A 25,335-nucleotide genomic window follows, 5' to 3' on the forward strand; every position below is an offset into this window, starting at 1 on the left:
GAGCTTTTTTTAAAGGCCATTTTTGAACAAATTCTTGCAAAACACTAATAACCAAGAATCAGAGTTAAATAGGTTATGAAGGACTTCGGGAAATTTTGCATCTTTTTTGGGCAGGAATTTTCGGCTAAATTAATTCTAGCATGTTGCAGAATCCACTGTTCAGTTTTCACTCGGTTTGAAACAATGGAGCAATATAAAGCAGATTATCTATATTTCTGCTGTATTTTATATTAGCGCTATTCTTTTCTTCTCGTCGATTGATTAATCCCCATAAAACAACATAAGAAGAGGTGGGGGTAAAATGAGACAATGTGCTTTTGGGTATGAGATAAGTAATTATTTACGATTTTTTTTTTTTTGAAAAGAAGCTTCTTTATGGCAATCCCATTTATTAAACTGAAGTTTTTTTAGAATAAAAAAATATTAGCTTCTAGCCATTTTACACAATATTAAGTGATTAAACATTCAAATAATGTTCAAATAAGTGGTGTAACCACTGATAATGTGTAGAGTTAAATATTTAAAAAGATATGCATTTAGGATAGTTTACATTATGAGGTTCTTCTAAGGAGTATTCTCGTGTTACATCAGGAATTAGACTGCACGAAGGCAGAGGTAGCTATTCTTGAAAAACATTTGTTGCGAGTTGATAGTCCTGTTAGTTTCAATGACCAATGCGAAAGACTGCTGGTGTTAAACAGGCTGGAAATTATCAAAAGATGCATGCTTGCATGAAAATCTTCTTCGACAAACAATAATTAGAGCTCAATCTTTGCAACCTCCAAAGAACCACACAAACAGTTTTTTTCTAAATCTAACTTAAAACTCTAATCTGTGGAAGAATATTTCACTGCAAAATGAAACCAACTTTATTATTTAACTAATCATTTTATAAGCAATATGAACATTATTGTTTAGAAAAAGTTATGAGTTACAGGAATAATCAGTTTCTACATACTGTTTTCGGTAGAGGGCATTATAAGTAAAATGCTCAATCTAGAACAAACTTCGGAATTAGTTCACTACTGATTGAAAGAGAAAGTTATAGAAATTACTCCGAGATAGCGAACTCGATAAAAAAAGATGCTGAATTTTTGAAAACATACAACCTGCTTTTCTACACCCACTGATTATTCTGCCTTCATTTTTTTTTCTTTGGGATTCAGAACGTTATTTAAAAGGGGGTTTGAAAAATATACTTTTTGCATATTTTGCATTTATTTTGATTCTAAGTTAAATTGCCTCTCGAACAACCTGTTTTATGCCTAAATCATTGCTAATAAAGGAAGTTACTTCAAAAAGCATTTTATGGCTAGGATTATAAAAAATATGAATGCTTAAAGCAGAATCAAAAGAAATATTTGTACTATTAGAATTTCAAGCTTTAGTTATGTCACCTTTGTGCTGTTGTAGGCGTTTTTCCACAATAACACAGTTGCCACAGTAACATGGTACTTGATACATCCCTTTTTAGCGAGTAACTGGGCTTATATCTTTACCAGAGTTTAGGGAGTTCATGATTTTAAAATTATTGTTAAATATTACAGACAAGTTATTTTGTGTGCAAACTTTTTTTAATTTGTGGTGACTTTTGAATATATGGAAGGTAAATTATATTTGAGGGCTTAGCGGGAGCTTCGCATGGTAAAAGACTCTTGATTTTACGGGAGTGTCTTGCCAGTCTTCGGTTAATTGTGTTATTAATAAAGACAATAGGATAACCGTTTCCAAAAAATATGTCTCTAATAAAGTTTAGTACGTCCGTGATGTGACATTCAGAGCAAATATTTAAGGCACGATCGACAAGAGAGGTAACAACAGTTCGTTTAACTTGTGGAGGGTGGAGTGTATGAGCAAATTGCACTTGTTGTCGGTTATTTAAATGTAATTTGTACCTTTAAAGACCTAGGTCTTTAAGATATTGTAGTGGATGAGCAAAGTGCGCTTCTTTCCGGGAATTTCAAATGTAATTTGTAGAGTCGCTATTTTGGTCTAGCTTATGGGGAGGAGTTGACCTTGATATCATTTGTTTTATTAGTTAAGGAAAAAAACACGCTAATATTATCAATCAACAAAAATTCTTAGAATCTTGCTGAAATGAAAACCTTATTTCTAAGTATTTTGATCAAGTTTGATTATTCAATTTTTATTCTTTTTAAAAAGAAATATTGGTTTATCTACACATAGTAGATAGCGTTATCGTATTCATACAAAATGCTGAATTGCAATAATTGTTTATTTTTCTATGGTACGAGTGTAAATTATGAAGCATCTTTGCAAGGTGTTTTAATTTCGAGTAGTCAAGATGCCCATAATAGAAGGTCAAGTGACTCGAGTAGTCAAGACATGCATAATTTCTTGTCGCAGAAGTATCTATATGAATTTCAGACATAAAATAGGTAGTATTGTATTATTGACGAAAATTGCTCGGATTCCCACTCTTCTTGAATCGCTATCCCTTTTTAACAGTATAAGACGCAAATGTTTACTCGAATTGAAAACGAAAAACAAATATAACTTTTTTCAATTATTTAATTTAATTCAGAGATGGAGGAAATTTTAAGTATTCAGATTTTTAACTAGTAAGAGCGGACATTACTAAGACCGTTTAAGAGAATAAATAACATCAAGGGGTATAGCTCCTTTGGACCATGTCATGGAACCCAGTCATATCTGGGATAAAAGATGAGAGAATGCACTAGTAACTTTTTTATAAGACCATTCCTATGTTGTTCATCATAGGTGTGTGAAGTGACCTTAGGATTTGAAACCATTCTGAAACTTTTAGTGATTAATTAAACTACATCCTACTACTCAATCTCAGGCTCTCAAAGAGGACTAGGTTTTTATAGTAGTACAGACTATTCAGCATTTGATAAAAAGCTTCTAAAGCCGGAAGCTAGAAATCACTGAATTTAAAATCTGGACTCTTGGCCTTCCAGAAAATTTTTAACTGATAAATAGGAATTGTGTTTTGCTTGGAATGACGGATTTTGTAGGGCAGGAATTTCTTATAAAAACAGAAAAGAAGACAGAACAAAAAAATCTAGGGCCGGCAGGAATTAGTAGGAAATTTGACGGGGAAAATAAACAAACATTTCGTGCCAATGACTACTTTAAGCTATGGTTGCCACTCGAATATTTGAAGCCATGTTTCTAAACACGAGCAAACTGTTTATATCTGAAAAGCAGTTAAGAGGCCAGAAAATGCTTGTGCGCTTCTATAGTGAAATAGAAAATATTGTATTTAATTTTTATTTACGTTGAAAGAAATTGACATTTTGAGAGTTAAATATTTCAGAGATGATAAAGTGCTCTTTCCAGGTATGTGAAGATCTTAGAACTAGAATTTACTTGTGGCAGTGGCGCTGTTTGGAGGAATCAAAAGCACAAAGAGTCAATAATATACAGTAATGGTAAATTACCACACATTTATACTGAACTTGATATAATTACGTTAATTAATCATTTTGCTACATTATACCTCCTTTCAAATTTTGTTTTAACCTCATACAAAAATTGATTTTATAGTAAACGCAATAGCATTGACTTGTACTGAGCAATATGTATCACCTGCACTACAAATTTCTTTTCTCAGCCCCATCATAAAGGACCCCGTCAAATCATCATCGTAAAACTGGCAGGAAGACTGGCTCGATGACAAATTAAAAATAATACTAGATCTACGTTGCATGGGCAACGTGAGGTGTTGCGGCAACCTTTGCTCGGCTTCGCCGAGTAAAGTGTTGCGAGAGCAACACTTTGGTTTTGTTTCCTCGCTGCGACTAAACGCTGAAGTTGTTAATCTGTAAGGATGCTAAAATACATACTAGGTACACCAACTCGCAAAAGTTGCAAACTCCTCATTGCTAAAGATGATTGTAGCCTTACAGCCGATTATTACTTACAAGTCCCCTACATGTCTTACCACTGGAACCAAATTGGTCTTACCATCAAATACAACGGAAACAAAAAATAGGTACACCAACTAGTAAGAGTTGCGAACCCCTCATTGCCGAGGATGATTATGAGCTAACAGCCGACTGTTGCTTACAACTCTCCTATATGTCTCACAATTGGTATCGGCCTATTTTTGGTTTCAGTGTGTACCTTACTACTGAAGTTGTCAACCCCTTTAAATTTTCAAACTGCTATATCTCATGAAGGAATTTTTGTACAAAAAAATGGATGACATATACTTTAATCAGCTCATCAAAAGCTATCGACTGCCGTCGAAAAAAAAATCTATCTGTCTTAGTTCAAAAGTTGACTTTTTTGCCGTAGGCCAACTTTCTAACGTCATCACTTAGAAAGGAGCAAAGGATAAACTCTAATTTCTTTAGCAATGAGAGAACTTTTAAAGTTTAAGAGGCACATCTGATACCATGTCTCTACCGCAATCCCAAGTGCGAAAAACCGAATGATAAACTCAGCCGAAATCACGGCAGCACTTTCGGACCCGTGGGAAAATGCCGCTTTTTTGCTTCTCTAAATTTTTCTATTTATCACTCAAAGAAGATATATTGGCTGTGGGGCAGGGTAACTGTCGCATATATTTAACACTTATAGATTTTAGTCCATCTTCAATTTGAAACTGGTGCCTGCCTGCTTGCCTGCTAGAACGGAGCTTTCCACTCGAAAGCAGAAACATGGTTTGATGAAACGAACATCAAGTTTACCGGAAACAAATAATGGGTACACCAACTAGCAAAAGTTGCAAACCCCTCGTCGCTGAAGATCATTGTAGCGTAACAGCTGATTATTACTTACAACACCCCTACATGTCTCACAATCGGGAACCAAGTTGTTCTTACCATTAAATACACCAGAAACAGATAATAGGTACACCAATCAGCAAAAGTTGCAAACCCCTCATTGCCAAAGATGATTATCAGCTAATAGTCGACTGTTGCTTGGAAGTTCCCTACATATCTCACAATTAGTATCAGCCTATTTTTGGTTTAAGTGTGTACCTTACCACTGAAGTTGTCAACCCCTTGAAACTTTCAAACTGGTGTATCTCATGAAGGAATTTTTGTACCAAAAAATGGATGACATATACTTTAATCAGCTCATCAAGGTCTATCGATTGCCAGTGAAAAAAAAAATTCTATCTGTCTTGCTATCCGTAACTTTTCAGGATCAAATTACCATAGATGATACTCTATTAATTATTACGAAACTACCTCACTGTTTTACATTATTGTTTGTACTTGTTTCTTCGCTATCGGTTAAATGCTGAAGTTGTCAGCCTATCGAAGCTTTTTAAAACAGTATGTTCAAAGAAGAACGCAATCAGTAATCACATGATCACACCCCAGCGTTGAAAAAACAACAACAAAAGAATATTGAAAGAAAGGACTAAATTGACTTTGCAGCCAGTTGAACATTATCTTTTTCAATCGTAGACATCGTAACGGATGAAAACTAGGAACAATATCTTGTATAATCTAGTTGGTATTAATTATAAAACTATCCGGAGCTTTTCAGGATCAAAATACCATAGATGACATTCTATTAATTATTACGAAACTACCTCATTGTTTTGTATTATCGTTTGTACCCGTTGCGTAACATCTTAATTCTAGGTTACAGTGATTGATAGACCATCGATATGAACTTTCTTACCGACAGATTTACAGGGATCGAATACAATGTGCACCAATTTGGACAAATTTCTAGCCTAAAGTGAACCGATTTTTACTTACAAGTCCCTCTCCCGAGATAGACATCAAGTTCTCTGAAAATGATTGTAACCTAACAGCCGATTATTACTTACTAGGCCCCTAAATGTCACGTTGCAGCCGGTTGAACTTTATCCTTTTCAATCGTAGACATCGTGACGGATGGAAACTTGGAACATTATCTTATGTAATCTAGTTGGTATTATAAAGCTATCTGTAACTTTTCAGGATCAAAATACCATCAGGGACCCATAAATTTCCTGTAATAACTCGCCATCCAGGATCGCTTATTATTGGATGGCGAGTCATTACAGGAAATTTATGGGTCCCTGATTCCATAGATGTGTACCAATTTGCACAAATTTGTAGCCCCTCGTGAGCCTCCTCTAGCAACCGATTCTTACTTACAAGTCCCTCTCCCGGGATATACATCCAAGTTCACCGGAAACAAATAATGGGTACACCAACTAGCAAAAGTTCCAAACCCCTTGTCGCTGAAGTCATTGTAGCCTAACAGCCGATTATTACTTACAACTCCCCTACATGTCTTACAATCGGGAACCAAGTTGTTCTTACCATCAATTACACCAGAAACAGATAATAGGTACACCAATCAGCAAAAGTTGCAAACCCCTCATTGCCAAAGATGATTATAAGCTAATAATCGACTGTTGCTTGGAAGTCCCCTACATATCTCACAATTGGTATCGGTCTATTTTTGGTTCAAGTGTGTACCTTACCACTGAAGTTGTCAACCCCTTGAAACTTTCAAACTGGTGTATGTCATGAAGGAATTTTTGTAACAAATAATGGATGACATATACTTTGATCAGCTCATCAAGGTCTATTGATTATCATTGAAAAAAAATTCTATCTGTCTTAGTTTAAAAGTTGACTTTTTTGCCGGAGGCCAACTTTCTAACACCACCACTTAGAAAGGAGCAAAGGATAAGCTCTAATTTCTTAAGCAATGAGAGAACTTTTAAAGTTTAAGAGGTATATCTGATACCATTTCTCTATTGCAATCCCAAGTAGAAAAAAAGAATGGTAAAGTCAGCTGAAATCACGAACAGAAATGGCTAGAAACAATAGATGGCAGCACTTTCGGACCCGTGGGAAAATCGCACTTTTTTGTTTCTGTAAATTTTTCTATTTATCACTCAAAGAAGATATATTGGCTGTGGGGCCGGGGAACTGCCGCGTATATTTAACACTTATAGATTTTAGTCCATCTTCAATTTGAAAATGGTGCCTGCCTTCTTGCCTGCTAGAACGGAGCTTTCCACTCGAAAGCAGAAACATGGTTTGATGAAACGAAAGCTTGGCTGCACAACTTCAGATACTCCTCTCTGACATAGGCTATATAACTCCACTTCACTTCGCACACCATAGGCTCTGGCTCGAGGACAAGCAAAAACCATCCTTTTTGGCCCCAGGCAAGAGTTCTACGGAGCTTTCCAAAATGTAATGTCATATTCATCAATCCGGCCTGAGGTCCACACTTTCCGTAAAAACCGCACAGGTTAGACCCTTACCAGTTTCCAGGAATAAGCTGAGATCGGCGGTATAGAAAAAAAAAAAAAAAAAAAAAAAAAAAACGGGACAAAACCAAAGTGTTGCTCTCGCAACACAATTATGAAGGGGTAATAAGGGGTATAGTAAGTAAGTAAGTATAGTAATAGTAAGTAAGAATTCTATGTAATCTACTAGAGAATTCTATTAGAGAATTATTCTATTAGATTTATTAGATACCCCACATTATTAATTCTTCTATTTAGATCTATTACATTTATTATTTTATTAGAGAATTCTTAGTAAGTAAGAATATACCAAAGAATCGTATAGTAAGGGGTATAGTAAAGGGGTAATAATATTACCATGACCAAAACCAATTTGATGGTGCCCCAATGCCCATTCAACACTTCAATGCCTCTCAGACGCATCCCAGGTTTCGAAAGAAATCAGGTTTAAGGATTCAAGATAGTCTTTTTGGTTAGAACAATTGAGAAGTACATCCAGAAGAACCATTTATTCGTCTATTCAAATCATTTCCCTCTCCGCTTTCTTCCTTTCAAATTCATTTCTTTCAAAGCCATAGAAAAATCAATTAGCTAAACAAAACATTCAGTTTAAATAATCTTCTTAATTTTCAGAAAAACTAGATTAAATATACTCATATTGATTAAATAATATATTGATTAAATAATATATTGATCACATAAGTCCATGCTGATTAAGTACCCCTGATTTAACAATTCAGCAACCAAATTGTACATAAGAGCTTCTACAAAGTTGAACCTATACGAGAAAATACAATTAAAACTTATTTTATTAGGAAATTTAACAAATATTTTCAGCGTACTAACCTTGAATATTTACTCAAAATAAACTCCACGATAATATAAAAAAAAAAGAAGTTATATCCTTAATCTCCGAACTTCATCCCTTGAAAAATCAACCCTGGAAGAAAAAAATCAGACATTTAAAATAGCAGTTGTTAGAGCCAGGCATGTACGTCGAAAGTCACTCAAGGGACTGTTACACACACCTCCAGAAACCTTAACATTTTAATACAATTTACCTATTTTTGTGGTAAAAAAATGTCATGAATCAGATTCTTGCGTACATCCCAGGTCAGATAACTAAAATAGAAACAAACTTTTATATCAGTACTTTGAATTTTCAACAAAATATAAAATTCAAATGGTTCCACTTTTCATTTCAACAAATATGTATGTTTTTTTGTCTAAGTATTCTTTTATAAAGACTATGACGTAGTTATTACAACTTACGACAGGTTATCCGAATTATATTGCTTCAGAATCTACAAGATTCTTTGAAGTTGGCGTTCCAAAATACTGAAATATCAAACAAGTGACTGCAGGCAGTGCTGCAGGATGAACTTGAGGAGAGGCACCCCTCGAGGAAATTAAAGCCGAGCAAACGAAAGAGAATTGCACTGGATTTTGATTAATGAATGATCCTTCCGGGCTTTGTTTGTTCTGATGCGCTTCTTTTGCGCTGAATACCCTTCCTAGCGATTTTCTTTATTATGGATGTAGTATAATATTTACAGGTCTGAATATAGGATAACTTGGATTAGAGGCTTGGATTAGGCTTCAGATTATTTGTGCAGGACGTCAAATCTTGTTGATAGGAGAGCATCGGCAAGTACAATCCATGTACTGACCGAGATGGGTTCAGACTTGCACAAAGCCTGCAATAAACTTGAGGTTCTGGGGGCTTCTTGTTGTCCAATTCTACGCCAGCGTGAGCGCTTTGTTTAAACTTGTGAGCAGGTTATTCTTCCCTGACATGAATTGGTGGGACCAATTCATTTTCTTAGAAAATTCTGGTATGAAATGCTACGGCATTGAAAGACTAATATCATAGTAACATTATGACTGATGAATTTAGAAATTTGTATTAGATTTGCTAAGAGTTTCAAAAACTCATCTTCAATTTATAAGAAACAAAAATTTAGGTGATATATAATTGATTTACAAAGGCAAAACCTATGGTGTGCATAGACAGGGAACAGGGGGTATGATGAATAAGCTTCTATATCTTGTTTAGGTTGGTAAGGTTCATTTTAGGACCTTAGGTTGGTAATAGAATTAAATGTTCATTTTATGACCTAAAAGCGCAAGGATCAGTCATAGGGGTCAATTCGACAATATTTTGGTTCTGTTCAGTCCAAAATTTGTTGTTCGGCAGCAGAAAATGGCAGATATCAGCAATTTACTGTTCCATTTGAACTGTTTTTTCCACTGTTCCATTTGAATGGACATTGTCTCCACAATCTATGACCATTGGCCCAATGCAATTACCCTGGCAAAAAACTTCAGAACAAACACGCATCCGTAACCTTGCATCGAAAAAAAAAAAAAAATTCGTAGTTCCGTAGACAGGCGCATGACAACTCTACTTGAGACTTATCAGGAGTTCTGACTTTGATATTTATTTCCATCAAGTCCACTCTCCTTTTCAGGAATATGTTCTCCTTTTCTAAATCACGCATATATTTTAAGGAACATAACTTTTCATAGGTACCTCTATAAAGAATTTTAGATACTAGGAATCACTATAAAACCGATTCTTTTGGTTTACTGAATAAGATGATTCCCCATGAAATACCGAATATTGTTGTCAAAATTTCTTTTTTTGGGTATCATTTGCTATTGGTACGGATTCTTTAATTATGGTTCGTTGATGCGAAAATTTTTTTTAGGCAGACACACTAAAAAGTATACAAAATACCCTTTTTTCTGAGAATGCACTTGTAGTGCATATGGAGCTAAAAGAGGCTTTTTAAATATCTTTATTCTACCCTACAGTATTCATTAAATTTTGACCTTTGCCATTAAAACTTGCCAGTCATATTTCCATTTTTTTGACACATTTAATAACTCTTCAACGAACTTCCGATAACTTTCAAATGTTCAAGACAACACAAGCAAGACAAAAAGACAAATTTCTGCTGTTAGAGCTTCATTACGAGACCATGCCCTCTTCTTCTTCCCAACCAATAGGCATATCCTTAGCTGTGACCGGGTAATTAGACCCAACGCAGAGCATATATAAGCTTACATGAACACTGGCAGATCCAGGGGGCGGGGGGACCACCCTCCAATTTGTTTGGCCCCCTCTTTCCCAGTGTTTCTCTTTTTTCACTCTTTTCTTTTGAGAATAAGTTTATCAATTTGGTCAATTATAGGAACATCTGGCACATTGGCGCCCTTGTCACATTGGGCCTCCCCCAAGATTTTGCTCTAGATCCACCCTTGTACATTGATATAATGTTAACTAAAATAATGAATTCTTTCAATGACGTTATTAATTGGATATGGCTGATTTATGAATTGTCATCAGACAATAACACATTTGTGAAATTTTCAGCTGAGTCAAACAACGAGAAGGGGCTGACACATTGATTAAAAGTTTTGTATATGATTCGATCTTAAACTAATTAAAAATTATTGAATAAACGGAGCAAAGAATACTAACATAGAAAAATGCAATAAAAAATCAATTCATTGTTGGGAAAAGCGTTAGGAACTTAAAAGGAATCCAAAATATCTAAATGCTTAAAGAAAACTTAAACAATCCAATGTAAAAACATAAAATAATTAGAACTAATCCTAGAAACTACGATACTACGATAGAACACCACAAAGCTGACTAGTGTTCATATTAATATTATTTCATAATAATATTATGAAATAATATTCATAATATTATTTCATTTGTGTCGATACACAAGATTTTACCAAGAGTATCAACATAAAGTCGAGTAGATAACTAAACAAGATGCAGTAGGATCTCCATATAAATAAGATAGAGCAAAATCTCTGTGATATAATATTTCATCCGTTAATAAAATACCAGATAAAAGGGTGAGCTTACCTCAATCCAAGAATATTTTTAATTTCACTTGCTCCAAACTCTGTTGTTTTTTGACCTTTCTTGAAAGATGCGCAAAGATCAGCAACTTCTGTAGCCTTTTCTATAGTTAAAATGGCAGCTATTTGGATAATCCGACTGAAACAATCCCTGATACTCCAGCCAGCAAGGGCTGAAAAGTACGCAACTATCTTACGAGCTTCTAGCTCCAATAGCAAACCTCCAAACTGAAAACAATACAACGCCAATTATGAAAAAGTTTTCCAAGGAGTAATTCTAATGTTTTATAAATTGGGCTTAAAAAATATTTCCATGAATATGAAGAAAGAACGTCATTCCTTAGAAAGCCTAATACTGGAGAAGACTTAGGTGGAATTGACTAAAATTAAAAATTCATTAACTCTAAATTTGTTCATAGAAAGTTATAACCACAAAAAATGAAAAAGGGCACATAAAAACACAACAAAAGGTGCATAACGCTTAATATTTTAAAGTAATAAGCAAACGAGATTTTAAAATTGTTTGTTATTGTACTGTTTTGTACACCGGGTTTTATTGCAATAAACTCTTTAATTCATTCACATCGTAGTCTCTATCTCTCTCTCTTTTTCGTAAACAAGTGTAACTATATTCACATAAGTTTTTGTAGCATTTGGTTAACGAAATATAGTAGCAGGTTAACATTAAAAGCTGGCTAACAAAGTTAAACAAGCTTTATTTTACGACGAAAGGAAAACGAGTAAAAACATAGAAATTTGAATTCTGATTAGGCAAGCTTCAGTCGATATTGTGCTAGATTTTATTACACGTGGAATGATAAGTTACGTCTGAGATAGCATTTATCCAATCAATTTATTCACATTCTCCCCCATGAAGATTTCTTGTTTTGACGTCGAATATCCTGATTGCTGGGCAAAGTGTTCCAAACACCCTAGAAGACTTACATCACCCAGGTTTCCTGGTGTTTGGTGACGAACAGCTTTACCTTCTGTTGCTAAACTTTCCAAAAGTTTTCCATCGAGATGGTACAAGTGACAATAGAAAAGATCATATTTGATCCTGAGAACTTAATTATTAGAAATATAACACGAAGAAATTATTAAAAATATAATATAATTATTAAAAACATATAAAAATATAATTATTAGAAATATATCTTAGAAATATGACCTGCCTATTTACCTAAATTTGAACAATTATAAAGAATCAATTATAAAGACAGACCTCAGGATTAGCTCTCCGTTTCTTTAGGTTTTAATTCAAAAAGGTGGATGTGAGAGGATAGTGGGATAAATAGATCAAGAGTTGTGGGAACTACCATCAGATATGTATTAATTATTAGGGATCTCTTAGAAATATAACCTGCCTATTTACCTTAGTTTGAACAATTATAAAGAATTAATTGCTAGCGACTTGTAAAAAATTGGACACACAAACAGCATCAACTCATACTGCTTATCCTTCTCAAAACTTCATTGGTGATGGTCCAATAGACAGCGTGTTCCATTACAACCTTGCAAATAAATTTTTATTAGATCCCCTTTTCTCGCATTCACACAAATCATAGTTTCCGAGACGAATTAAGGGTACATTCCATATGTGGACAACGAACGGGCATCAATGAATTAAGAAAAGACAAAAACAACAAATTATCTGTTTGGCCAATATAAGGAAAACTGAAAAAAGTGGCAGATTTTTTAGACCAGTGATCATGATCCTTTCTCAGTACCTAATTGAAATAAATACACTAAAAAATTATATCCTACAGACAAACGTATTCTTATTATTAGATACACAATTCATGTGTATCGTCATTTTGACGCAACAAATCGCAATCTGATGTGATTCTACAATCAGTTCTTGAATCGGTTGTATTTTATTTCTCAATGATTCGGTTTACTATTGTGTATCTAATAATTTATAAATTTTGTTCAAGTCATACAAGTTTTTTGGGCCCATCAGATCTCCTGGGGAAAAAGATGAGGAAATTATATTCCCCTACCACTGCATTCACACAAAAAAATAATCACCTATCGTGAATGTGCATTTACACCTCCCAAAGAGCCAATTCCAGAGAAGGCAGAAGGTTCGGAAAAGGTTCATTTTGTCAGACGTTACAAACTAAGGAATGTGACAAATTTCGGCTCCCTTTAATTTTCCTTAGTGAAGTAAATCCGGCCGGATGCTTAAATATAAAAAATCTAGCCCATTCCCAGTATCCGCAGATTTTTCTACTCCTTTTCCACGTTTGTCGGTTAGGTTTAGAGGCTACAGTTGGTGACTGCTTTCCTCGCAAAAGTGCTCATGAGATGGAAAGCTTTTTGTAGCAATGTTTTGAAAACTGTTACCCATTTATTTATTTTTTGTTTTGAAAACTCAGCATGAGGGCTCCGAAGCTCAAAATTTAGAAAACGAGTTATCACCAGAAATCTTGCGCTTTATTTAAATACTTAGTCATAGAATTAATGTGGAGCATTACAAAATTTAATATTGCCCTTCAAGAAATTGGTAAATTTATAGAAGTCCTTCTTTGGAATTCTTTTATTTCTTATTAAAAGTTGTAAACCATTATACAAATTCTAGTTGCTTTGATACACAATTCAAATAGAAGACTACAACTTTTTCCAGTGTCTGCATCAAGCTATTTAACCCCTCTGGGCTCTAGGATTTTTTTTTCTTTGTTAATTAAGGCTTTACGACCTTCGTCTTTTGGCAAAAGATAAACGCTGATTACATACATATTTTTAAAAAAAAGATATGATCAATAAAACTAATTAATGAACATTTTCACTTAAACAGTGAGGACTACGCTTCTTACAAGTTCCAAGGGGGCTCTAAATATCCGGCTCCCGAAAATTTAGATAAATAATTTTATACGGCTGTCTTAAAAATTCTCATTTTTCAAAAAAGAATCTGTCTTCCTCTCTAAATTTTAGTTTTAGATGACATGAAAAATATTTAAATCTTTGCACACTTGAGGCAAAAAAAAACAAACTTTTTAGTCACTTAATTGAGAAGAAAATACTCACTTTAGTGAATTCGATTTTGCCAATATTCTTCTCCAGAAGGCTTGAAGTTTCTTTAGCAGTGTCTTCAATGAAAAACTCGAAGTTCACTTCAGTTAGTTCACCTCGGAATGAGTTTAAAACTGATTCAACTTCCTTTAAAATATCGGCCGCCCATCCTTGTTCGTGAGTTTCGTAGTATGTATATTCCTCCTAACACATGAAAAAGAACGAATTAGATATTTAACATAACAGGGATAAAAATTTAGGCTACATGATGAAAAGGTTTGGTTAGCTACAGTCCTACAGGTACATCAGCAAACAAAAGTTTTGGGCTTTTTAATTAGCTCTGGTCAGCTATCAAGTGATGAACAAATTTGCCTGCCAAGCTACATCATGGTACTTACCGCTAAGACTGAGTCTTAACATTTCTGAGGGGTATCATTGCCTCTGCTGAGAATGTGTATATGAGATCGTTGGTTGTTTCAAATTTTCCATCATTGCCTCGGAATAATGGAACATTTACTTATTTTCTGATAGCCAATACTAGTCGTATACGATTTGGTAATTAGCGGCTGCTAATTACCAGACCTGTACCTATGAACCTTGCTATGTTCTATTGTTTAGCATTTAATATGGTTGTGGCCCATGGTGAACAAATATTATCATATAGAAAGCCAATTCACAAAAGGAAATAAAACAATAGGGGAATTGACGGTAATTGATGGACACTTACAACTTGCTTCTAATCCACATACTTTACTTTGACTTATGGATCAAATGAAGGCTTAGTTCTACCCTTTTAAAGGAGCTTTTTTTGTTTTACTGTCTCTATTTCTTGCTTCACTAAGTTTCAACGTCCTCATTGTCCAGAATAAAGACATTTTGAACACTTTGTAAAGAAAATCAATAGGAAAAATGTTCTAGTAGACCTTCTACATGATAGCTTTTAAATTAATAAATCCAAGTTCTAGGAAATCAAACCATTCTTACAAAAGAGATTAAACATTAAGCACTCCCTGTTATAAAAATTTAAGCAGCTCTAAGGATTGAGAGCTTCTAGGGGATAGAAGATGTCATAAAAATCGATAAAAGCACCATTTCAAACAATACAGTAACAGGTAAAAAGAGTTGCAGTATAAAGAAGAATAAACTCCACACAGATAATTTGCCCCTATACCTACAAAAATGGAAAATCCTGTCTGATATCATTCGAAAGACCTAATCTGGAAAATTAATTCTGTGCTGAGTCGTAGCGCTTTACTGAAAAACAAACAAACAAACAAATGACCGAGGATTGTCAGTTTAATTGACATTCTTTAAGGTTTTAATAGTTTTTCATTTCTGAAAGTAAGAAAGGTGAAAACATTTCAAACGTGTTCTGGATTCAGTAAAGCGCAAATTTTCTTCTGGACTTGAGAAGGCATAGGGGTAATCAGCCCTACTCATGCTAATTTTTGCTCGTTTTAGTTTGTCTCGGTTATTTATTTTAATTTCTGTTCGTTTTTATTTATTGATAGTGATTTAGGAAAGTTTTACACTTGGTATATTATTTGACTTTATTTTTGCTCATTTTTGGCTTAATGGAGGTCTTATCTTTTCTTTGAAACATTTGTCTTGTGGAATTTTTTTTTTTTTTTTTTTAAATGAATTTCTGTTCGTTTTTTTGTTGACATAGTCTTTATCATGGAAAAAATAATATTGTATATCTTTTCAGTTTTCTTCACTAAAAATCCATAGTATGGGTTGCTGTTTGTATGTTGGAGAAACTTTTCAACTATTTTTAATCCTGACACAAACAATATTCTTTTATTTGATTTTATATCTTCTGAAAATGAACTGAGATATATAGCTTGATAACATTCCCAAAAGATTCTATCTATGGTCTTTGACAACCTGGATACACTTACACTCTTTTTATTTATTTAAATTGTAAGAGCAGAAGCAGTAATAGTAGTATCCCAAAATTTCGAACATAATACCCCCAGTCGTTGTTGATATATTGACAACCATAACCACAATGCCTTTTGATTTATTTTAAAAAAAATAATTAGTTTTAAGGCATAATGGACCAATTGCATAACTGTGAGGGGGGGCATGCCTAATATCCCTAAAGCCATAGTTGCTGGTCCGTTCTACTATGCTGAACAAGATGAATGACTCAAAATTTGGACTGGATGAGGATGAGTTTGGAAAATGAATGGGCTTGAGAGAAGGGCTGCTTGCCCTCCAATCTCTTATTACTGTTAAAAAGGGCACGAGACACTCGTACTATAATTGCAGCGCAAGCGGGGGGGGGGACTTCCCCCTTCATATATTTAGTAAAAACATTTTAAACAAGTAAAACCAAAGTGAAAACATTTCTAATGTATTTTGTTTTCAGTAAAGTGCAAATTATGTTCTGGTCTTGAGAGAGCATGGGGGTTGTAATCCCTACTAATATTAATTTTTGCTGATTTTGAGTTTGACTCGGTTATTTATTGTGGGATTTAAATAAACGAAAGAGGTTTAAAATGTTTTAACTTTTTAAACTTTAATGAATTAAAAATTATTAAAACTTAAAGGAATATATCAGTATATGTATACTAAACTGGCAATCCACAGCCATTTTTTTCAGTGAAGTGCAAATTAAATTCTAATATTGAGAAGGTATGGGGGTAGTCAAAGATGTATACATTATACATATATACCTAAATTACCTTGTCGCCAGGACTGTGGGGGGGGGGTTCATCCTCAAAGACGTAATTTCCGGTCCTTTCAATTACGTTGAACAAAATGGCTATCGCAAAATTTTGACTGCATATGTTTGGGGACGGTGAGCGTGTGAGGGGAGTTAGTTACCCTCCAATCACTTCCGACTATTAGAAAGGGCACTAATCCTTTCAATTCCCAATCGAATGAGCTGTTTTCGAAGTTTCTACGACAACAAATGGCCATCTCAAAATTTCTATCAGATGCATTTCGAGAAAATACGAGGTGGTGGGTGGGGGTATCCACCCTCCGATCACTCTGAATCTTAAAAAGGGCACTGAAACTTCTGATTAGGAATCCAATGATTCCCTCCGAAGTTTATATACGATCACTCTTTCTATATATACCTTATATGCCCCCAGGACATAACTTACAACTCTTGCCCAGAGAGCTGTGTGGGGGTTGTCAACGTCAATGACATAATTTCCGGACAGTTGAACAAAATGGCTATCTAAAAATTTTTATTGGATGTGTTTGGGGAAATAGTACATGTGGGATGGGGTTTAGTTGCTCTTCAATCACTTTCGACTATTAAAAGAGCACTGGGCTTTTTAATTTCCAATTGAATGATCTGTTTCCAAAGTTTCGACGACAACGAATGCCTATCTCAAAATTTCTATTGAATAAATTTCGGGAAAATGCGAGGTGAGGGGGGATACCCACCCTCCGATCACTCTGAATCTCAGTAAGGGCACGTAAACTTCTTATTACCAGTCCAATGAGCCTCTCTGAGGCTTATACGATCATCCTTTCTACACATACCTTATATGCCACCAGGACATACCCCACAATCCTTGCCCTGAGGTCTGTGGGGGGGGGGGGTTAAGACACAATTTCCTGACCTTTTGACTACGTTGAACAAAATGGCTATCTCAAAATTTTGATTGGATGTGCTTGGGGAAATGGTGGGCGTGGTAGGGAGTTTAGTTGCCCTCCAATCACTTTCGACTATTAAAATGAGCACTAGGACTTTCAATTTCCAATCGATTGAGCTCTTTTTGAAGTTTCTACGACACCAAATGGCCATCTCAGAATTTCTTAGATGCATTTCGGGAAAATTCGAGGTGTGTGGGGGGGGGGTATCCACCCTTCAATCACTCTGAATCTTAAAGAAGGCACTAGAACATCTGATTTCCAATCAAATTAGCCCATTCCGGAGTTTACGATCACCCTTTCTTTATATACCTTATTTATGCCCTCCAATCACTTCCGACTATTAAAAACGGCACTGATAGCCCTCCAATCACTTCCGACTATTAAAAACGGCACTGGTCCTTCCAATTTCCAATCGAAAGAGCTGCTTTCAAAGTTTCTACAACAACAAATGGCCATCTTAAAATTTCGTTCAGATGCACTTCGAGAAAACACGAAGTGGTGGGTTCCAAAGTTTCGACGACAACGAATGCCTATCTCAAAATTTCTATTAAATAAATTTCGGGAAAATGCGAGGTGAGGGGGGATACCCACTCTCCGATCACTCTGAATCTCAGTAAGGGCACGTAAACTTCTGATTACCAGTTCCTGATAAACCCCTTCCGAGGTTTATACGATCACCCTTTCTATATATACCTTATACACCCCCAGAACATAATTTAGAACACTTACCCAGAGCTGTATGGGGGTTATCATCGTCAAATACATAATTTCCGGACCTTTCACTTATTTTGAACAAAATGGATATCTTAAAATTGTATTGGATGTGTTTGGGGAGATATCAAACGCGGGAGGGGGTTTAATTGCCCTTCAATCACTTTTGGCTATAAAAAGGTCAATGGCATTTTCAGTTTCCAATTAAATCAGCTGTTCTCAAAGTTTCTACGACAACAAATGCCCATCTCAAAATTTCTATCAGATGCATTTTGGGAAAATATGAGGTGTGGGGGGATACCCACCCTCCAATCACTCTGAATCTCAAAAAGGGCACTGGAACTTCTGATTACCAATCCAATTAGCCTGTCTGAAGCGTATACGATCACCCTTTCTATATGTACCTTATATACCCCCAGGGTATACATAACAACCTTTGCCCTGAGGTCTGTAGGGGGGTTAAGACGCAATTTCCTCAATCTAACAGTCCTCTAACGTTTCTGTTAAGCTCGATAATCAGGTTTGAACAACTTCTATTGCTGTTAGGCAATAGAATCTCATCTTTATCTTTCCTTTACAATTGCGTCAAATCTTATATTGATTTGTTTGGCTCTTATTCAGCATTTTCCAGGAAAAACCTTACGTACCTACGGACTCGTAGTCCGTAGGTAATAAATTCTTGCATAGCCATTTTCCGGTTGCACGCCTTTATAGCATTTTTGTTATCTCGTATATTCTGTCGTTATCTTCCTTATGGTCAATTCTGTCGGATGGTGATAAAAGAGCTTTTCGTTAATATTGTAAATACCTTCTTAATCTCCCACCTTGGGTAACAAATTAAAGAATAACCTCAAAATATGGAGCAACAGATCCTCTTACCCCATATATTGAAAGACGAAATAAAGTTTAATTTCTATGTTGTATATGTTGTAATATGTTGGAATAAATAAAACTTATAAGTTTAATTTATATGTTGTATAATTCCACTAATTTAAGCGTAATTTATATGTTGTATGCAAAATGTAATTTATGTCTTTGTTTTAGTTGATTCACTGAATGAACTTCCTTTTTGTTGTTGTGTAGGCTATATTATGTTACATTTCATTGTTTCTTTTTTCAACTTTAAATGATGATTCTTTCTCACTTGACATTTTTTTTTGTTTTTTTAAATATTCGATTACAGTGGGGTAGAGTTAGTTCTTTAGAAGCTTGAAAATATCGTTTAAATGCAAAAAAGGCCTGAAACAAGAGCTAACAGCTCATATGGCACTTGTGACGAGGCCGGAAGAGCCAAGAGCTCATATGGTATGAGCTCTAGCAAAATCCTATGAATCAATAGATTGATTTAAAAGGAAAACCAGACGCTTAATGCCGGTTGCGATTTGAAATAAGAGCTCTGAGTCACGAGGTCCATCTAAATATCAAAACTCAATAAGATCTGATCACTCACTCGTAAGTTATAAATACCTCATTTTTTTCTAATTTTTCCTCTCTCTTCAGCACCCCAGATGGTGGAATCGGGGAAAACGACTTTATCAAGTCAATTTGTGCAGCTCCTAGACACGCCTACCAATTTTCATCATCCAAACACGTCCAGAAGCACCCAGCTCACAGAAATACTGGACCCCACCCCCTAACTCCCCCAAAGAGAGCTGATCCAGTACAGTTACGTCAATCACGTATCTACGACATTCGTTTTATTCTACCCACCAAGTTTCATCCCGATTTCTCCATTCTAAGCGTTTTCCAAGACTTTCGGTCTTCCGCTCCAACTCCCCCAACGTCAACAGATCTGGTCGGGATTTGAAATAAGAGCCCTGAGAAATAAGTTCCTTCTAAATATCAAATTTCATTAAGATCCGGTCACCCGTTCTTAAGTTAAAAATACCTCAATTTTTCTAATTTCTCCAAATTAACACCCCCCGGCTCCCCCAAAGAGAACAGATCCGTTCTAATTATGTCAAATACGTATCTATAGCTTGTGCTTATTCTTTTCATCAATTTTCATCCCGATCTCTCCACTCTAAGCGTTTTCCCAGATTTCCAATTTCAAAGATTTCTGTTTCCTCCTTCTAACCCCCAATGTCCTCAGATCCAATTCGAATTGAAAATGGAGCATCTGAGACATCAGATATCAAGTTTATATATCAAGACATCAGATTCTATATATTAAGTTTCAATAAGATCCGATCACCCATTCGTAAGATAAAGGTACCTTAATTTTCACGTTTTCCAAGAAATCCGATTTCCCCCTCCAACTCCCTCAATGTTACCGGATTGGTCAGGATTTAAAATGAGACACAAGATCCTTCACAATATCAAATTTCATTAAGATCTGATAACCCGTTCGTAAGATACAAATACCTCATTTTTCTAATTTTCCGAATTACCCCCACCACTCCACAAAAGAGAGCGGATCCGGTACGGTTATGTCAGTCACGTATCTTGGACTTGTGCTTATTCTTCCCATCAAGTTTCATCCCGATCTGTCCGCTTTAAGCGTTTTCCAAGATTTCACGCCCCCCCGCCCCAATGACGCTGGATCCGGTCGAATTTTAAAATATGAGATCTAAGTTACGAGGTCCTTCTGAATATGAAGTTCCATTAAGATCATGAAATTCCATTAAGATCCGATCACTCCTTCGTAAGTTAAAAATACCTCATTTTTCTAATTTTACAGAATTAAGCCCCCAAATAGAAATCCCCCCCAACTCCCCAAATAGAGCGGATCCATTCCGGTTATGTAAATCACGTATATAGGACTTTTGCTTATTTTCCCTACCGAATTTCACCCCAATCCCTCCACTCTAAGCGTTTTCCAAGATTTTAGGCCCCCCCCAACTCTCCCCAATGTCATCGGTTCCGGTTGGGATTTAAAATAAGAGCTCTGAGGCACGATGTCCTTCTAAATATGAAATTTCACTAAGATCCGATCACCCGTTCGTAAGTTAAAAATACCTCATTTTTTCTAATTTTTCCGATTTAACCGTCCCCCTACTCTCCCCCCCCCAGATGGTCGAATCGGGGAAACGACAATTTCTAATTTAATCTGGTCTGGTTCCTGATACGCCAGCCAAATTTCATCGTTCTAGCTTACCTGGAAGTTCCTAAACTAGCAAAACAGGGACAGACAGACAGACCGACCGACAGAATCTGCGATCGCTATATGTCACTTGGTAGATACCAAGTGCCATAAAAAACCCGTAAATTAAAAATTACACGACAAAGCCGAAATTAAAAAACACCACAAGAACATTTAAAAAACTAAGTCATCTACCAACTCATCCAACCAATGTTGAGCTGGCGTTACACAGCTTAGCCAAGCCTAAACACAAAACACCAAGACTAGGCCTTAGCCAACCTAAACTGTCTAACTTCGTTGGCGATTGAGCTTTTTCAGTGGTCTTCACCCAGCAAGCGATGGAAAGGGCACTGCATCAAATAAGCACTATATTCAGCAACGAATAATGAAGAATTTTAGTAAATATTGCCATGTTGTTGCAGTACTTGAATGGAAGTGATATGTAATTGTGTTGCGAGAGCAACACTTTGGTTTTGTCGTGTTTTTTTGTTCCTAGCACCCTGATTTCAGCTTATTCCTAGAAAGTGGTAAGGGTTTAACCTCTGCGTATTTTACGAAAAATGTGGACCTTAGGCCGGATTGATGAATATGACTTTGCATTCTGGAAAGCTTAGTAGAACTCTTGCCTGAGGCCAAAAAGGATGGTTTTATATTCTGAAAAGCTTAGTAGAACTCTTGCCTGGGGCCAAAAAGGATGGTTTTTGGTTGTCCTTGAGCCAGAGCCTACAGTGTGTGAAAAGAAGTGGAGTTTTATAGCCTATGTCTGAGAGAACTATCTGAAGTTATGCAGTCAAGCTTTCGTTTCATCAAACCATGTTTCTGCTTTCGAGTGAAAAGCTCCGTTCTAGCAGGCAAGCAGGCAGGCACCAGTTTGAAATTGAAGATGGGCCAAAATCTATAGGTGTTAAATATATGCGGCAGTTACCCGGCCCCACAGCCAATATATCTTTTTAAGTAAAAAACAAGTAAAATAAGTTTAAAAAGTTTTTTTTCTGAGTTTATCACTCGGTTTTTCGCACTTGGGATTGCAGTAGAGAAATAGTATCGGATGTGCCTCTTAAACTTTAAAAGTTCTCTCATTGCTAAAGAAATTAGAGTTTATCCTTTGCTCCTTTCTAAGTGATGATGTTAGAAACTTGGCCTACGGCAAAAAAGTCAACATTTGAACTAAAGCAGATAGATTTTTTTTTTCGAAGATAGTCGATAGCTCTTGATGAGCTGATCAAAATATATGTCATCCATTTCTTGGTAGAAAAATTCCTTCATGAGATTTACCAGTTTAAAAGTTTAAAGGGTTGACAACTCCAGCAGTAACGTACACACTGAAACCAAAAATAGGCCGATACCAATTGTGAGACATAGAGGCGAGTTTTAGGCAACAGTCGGCTGTTAGTTCATAATCATCTTCGGCAATGAGGGGTTTGCAGCTTTTGCTAGTTGGTGTATCTATTATTTATTTCCGGTGTATTTGATGGTAAGAACAATTTGGTTCCAGTGGTAAGACATGTAGGGGACTTGTTTATTTTAAGATCCTTTCAGATTAACAGCTTCAGCGTTTAATCAAAGCGAGGTATCAAAACCGAAGTGTTGCTCTCGCAACACTTTGCTCGGCGAAGTCAAACAAATATTGCCGCAACACCTCACGTTGCCCATGCAACATAGATCTAATATTAAATACATTTTACCAGAGAACTAAGAATAAATGAACGTCACTTATTTACACTAATAGACACAATTATATTTTGGGGAGGCTGTAGAGGCTACAAGAACTAGTTTTGGACTAAGGTTCCAAACTGCACCCACATTACTCAGCCTTTTGGCTTAAGCAAATGTTACGTTTGAAGGTATAAAAGGATTTATACCTTCAAAACACTCTTAACAAATATTTTAACAAGAAAAAGAGAATATAAAATTGACCAAGTTATACTCTACCTCAGTAAGATTATGGTTTACGTTTTGAATACTATCAATGACTGGTTTTAACTTGGTTCTTATGGCACCATCCTTCAACTGCTGTCGACTTTTAGACAAAACATGATAGATGCTTTGTTTTGAAGATTCCATCAAAGAAAGACAAGATTGCAATTTACCCTGTTCTTTTTCACCAGCTAAGCTTGTTGTCATTGAGGCTTCGCCTTTGACCACTTGAATCAGTTTGTCAACATATTGGATGCTCATTTCTGTGTTATTCATTGATATCTAGCATTAAAAACACAATATATATTAAACACAGACTAAATAAGATTAGAAAAACGCTTTTAGAAAGATGAGCGTGATGGTATTCCTTCAATAAGTATGACACAAGATTGTAATACGAGCAATGCAATACAAGTACAATGCAAATCTATTATAAGTAGACTTCTACTTCAAAATGTCGTATATGGTGGGCAAAATCCAATTTAGCCTCTCTTTCAAGCAAGGAAAATAAAAATAAGGACCCCCTTGAAATTTAGTCTTTAACTTAAATTTAAGGATTTTACGTCTATATATTAAGTTTTAAAGATAAGATTTTAATCTTGGATTGAAATCTTAATTCAGTCATGTTTATTTCTATTTTATTTTTGTTTATATTATTTTTATTTTATTGGTTATGTGATTCCGATTTATTTATAAAACATTTAATTAAATATTTGACTTAATAGATAACTAGTTATATGGACGCGACCGCAAATCCTCATAGGTCTTTCTCGATTACGAAAGTATTGTTTTTTATTTATTAATCTGTGAATATTGAAACTAGGAATTTGGATTTTGAGCTTTTTGAAAGAAAAAGCATAAAAAAAACTTAAAAATAAAACAAAATTTCGAAGGCCCTCAGAAAGTTTTTTTTTTTCTTCTGTCTTTTTTTCTTTTTTCTCCTTTACGCGGGAGCTACTTAAACATATAAGCTTTTTTTTCACCAATAAAATATTACTAAGTTGGTCATTTGCCATTTAAAATATATTTTTTTTTCTTTTTAGTTTTCCTTTTTGCTTAGTAGAACATGTTTTCCTTTTCCTATACAATATTTAACCATCTTTTCCTTAAGACGAAAACCTTCTTACAAAAACTACTACTACTACTACTACAAATAACTCACTGCAGCACCAAGCCGCCTGAGGCCAACAGAGCTACGCACGCTCCTCCTACAAACTAATCTATTCAAGGCCTCCCTCTTTACACCCTCCCAGGAAGTTCCTATTTCCTTTAAATCTTTATTTATGACATCCTACCAACCCAGACAAGGACGACCTGCTTTCCGTGTAGCCCCAGACGGTTGGCCAAAAAGGACAATCTTCGGCAATCTGTCATCCTTCATCCACAGAACGTGGTCTAGCCATCTCAACCTTTCTTTCATTATAGCCCTAGAAAGCGGGATTGAACCACATTTTTCTTACAACCTACTGTTTGAAATACAGTCAGTCAGCGGGGTACCCAGAACAATCCGTAGGCAATTTCTCTGGAAAACATCTAGTAAATTTTCATCTGCTTTTCGGAGCGCCCATGCTTCAGTTTAGAGTCTAAGCAATTAATGTGGAGTCGACACACATAATTCTCCACTGCTCGAACGATTTGACTGTCTAGTCCTCAGAGATCCTACCAAGCTATCAAATGACAGATCCGTCTTTTACGAGTGTAAATCCGCTTTTCCAAGGAGGGAAAGAGCAGCAGCTATTTCCTTTTAATGTAGGCCATAGCAGGGAGAAAGTTAATTTTAAGCAGTTCAGGGGTAAGATGGGGTATAAATATAACTATCCTAACATTAAACAAAGATAACATAAAAGAAATCATTAAAAGCACTTAAAAAATATATAGGATTTCGTACTTAAAATAAAATGACGGA

General features: G+C 35.5%; 1 protein-coding gene across 1 annotated transcript in view; it reads right to left on the minus strand.

Annotated features, from left to right (window-relative positions):
* Window positions 1-7,995: 7,995 nt before the first annotated feature.
* LOC136034634 (conserved oligomeric Golgi complex subunit 4-like) overlaps window positions 7,996-25,335 on the minus strand; it is a 70,068-nt gene continuing 52,728 nt past the window's right edge. The window contains exons 8-11 of the mRNA XM_065715935.1: window positions 23,445-23,711; window positions 14,117-14,305; window positions 11,091-11,314; window positions 7,996-8,144 (exon numbers count right to left, since the gene is read on the minus strand). Coding sequence (XP_065572007.1) covers window positions 8,102-8,144; window positions 11,091-11,314; window positions 14,117-14,305; window positions 23,445-23,711 — 723 coding nt within the window. The 3' untranslated portion in view covers window positions 7,996-8,101. The remainder of the gene's footprint in view (window positions 8,145-11,090; window positions 11,315-14,116; window positions 14,306-23,444; window positions 23,712-25,335) is intronic.

Source organism: Artemia franciscana, chromosome 13 (assembly GCF_032884065.1).
Source record: "Artemia franciscana chromosome 13, ASM3288406v1, whole genome shotgun sequence".
NCBI classification, from domain to species: domain Eukaryota; kingdom Metazoa; phylum Arthropoda; class Branchiopoda; order Anostraca; family Artemiidae; genus Artemia; species Artemia franciscana.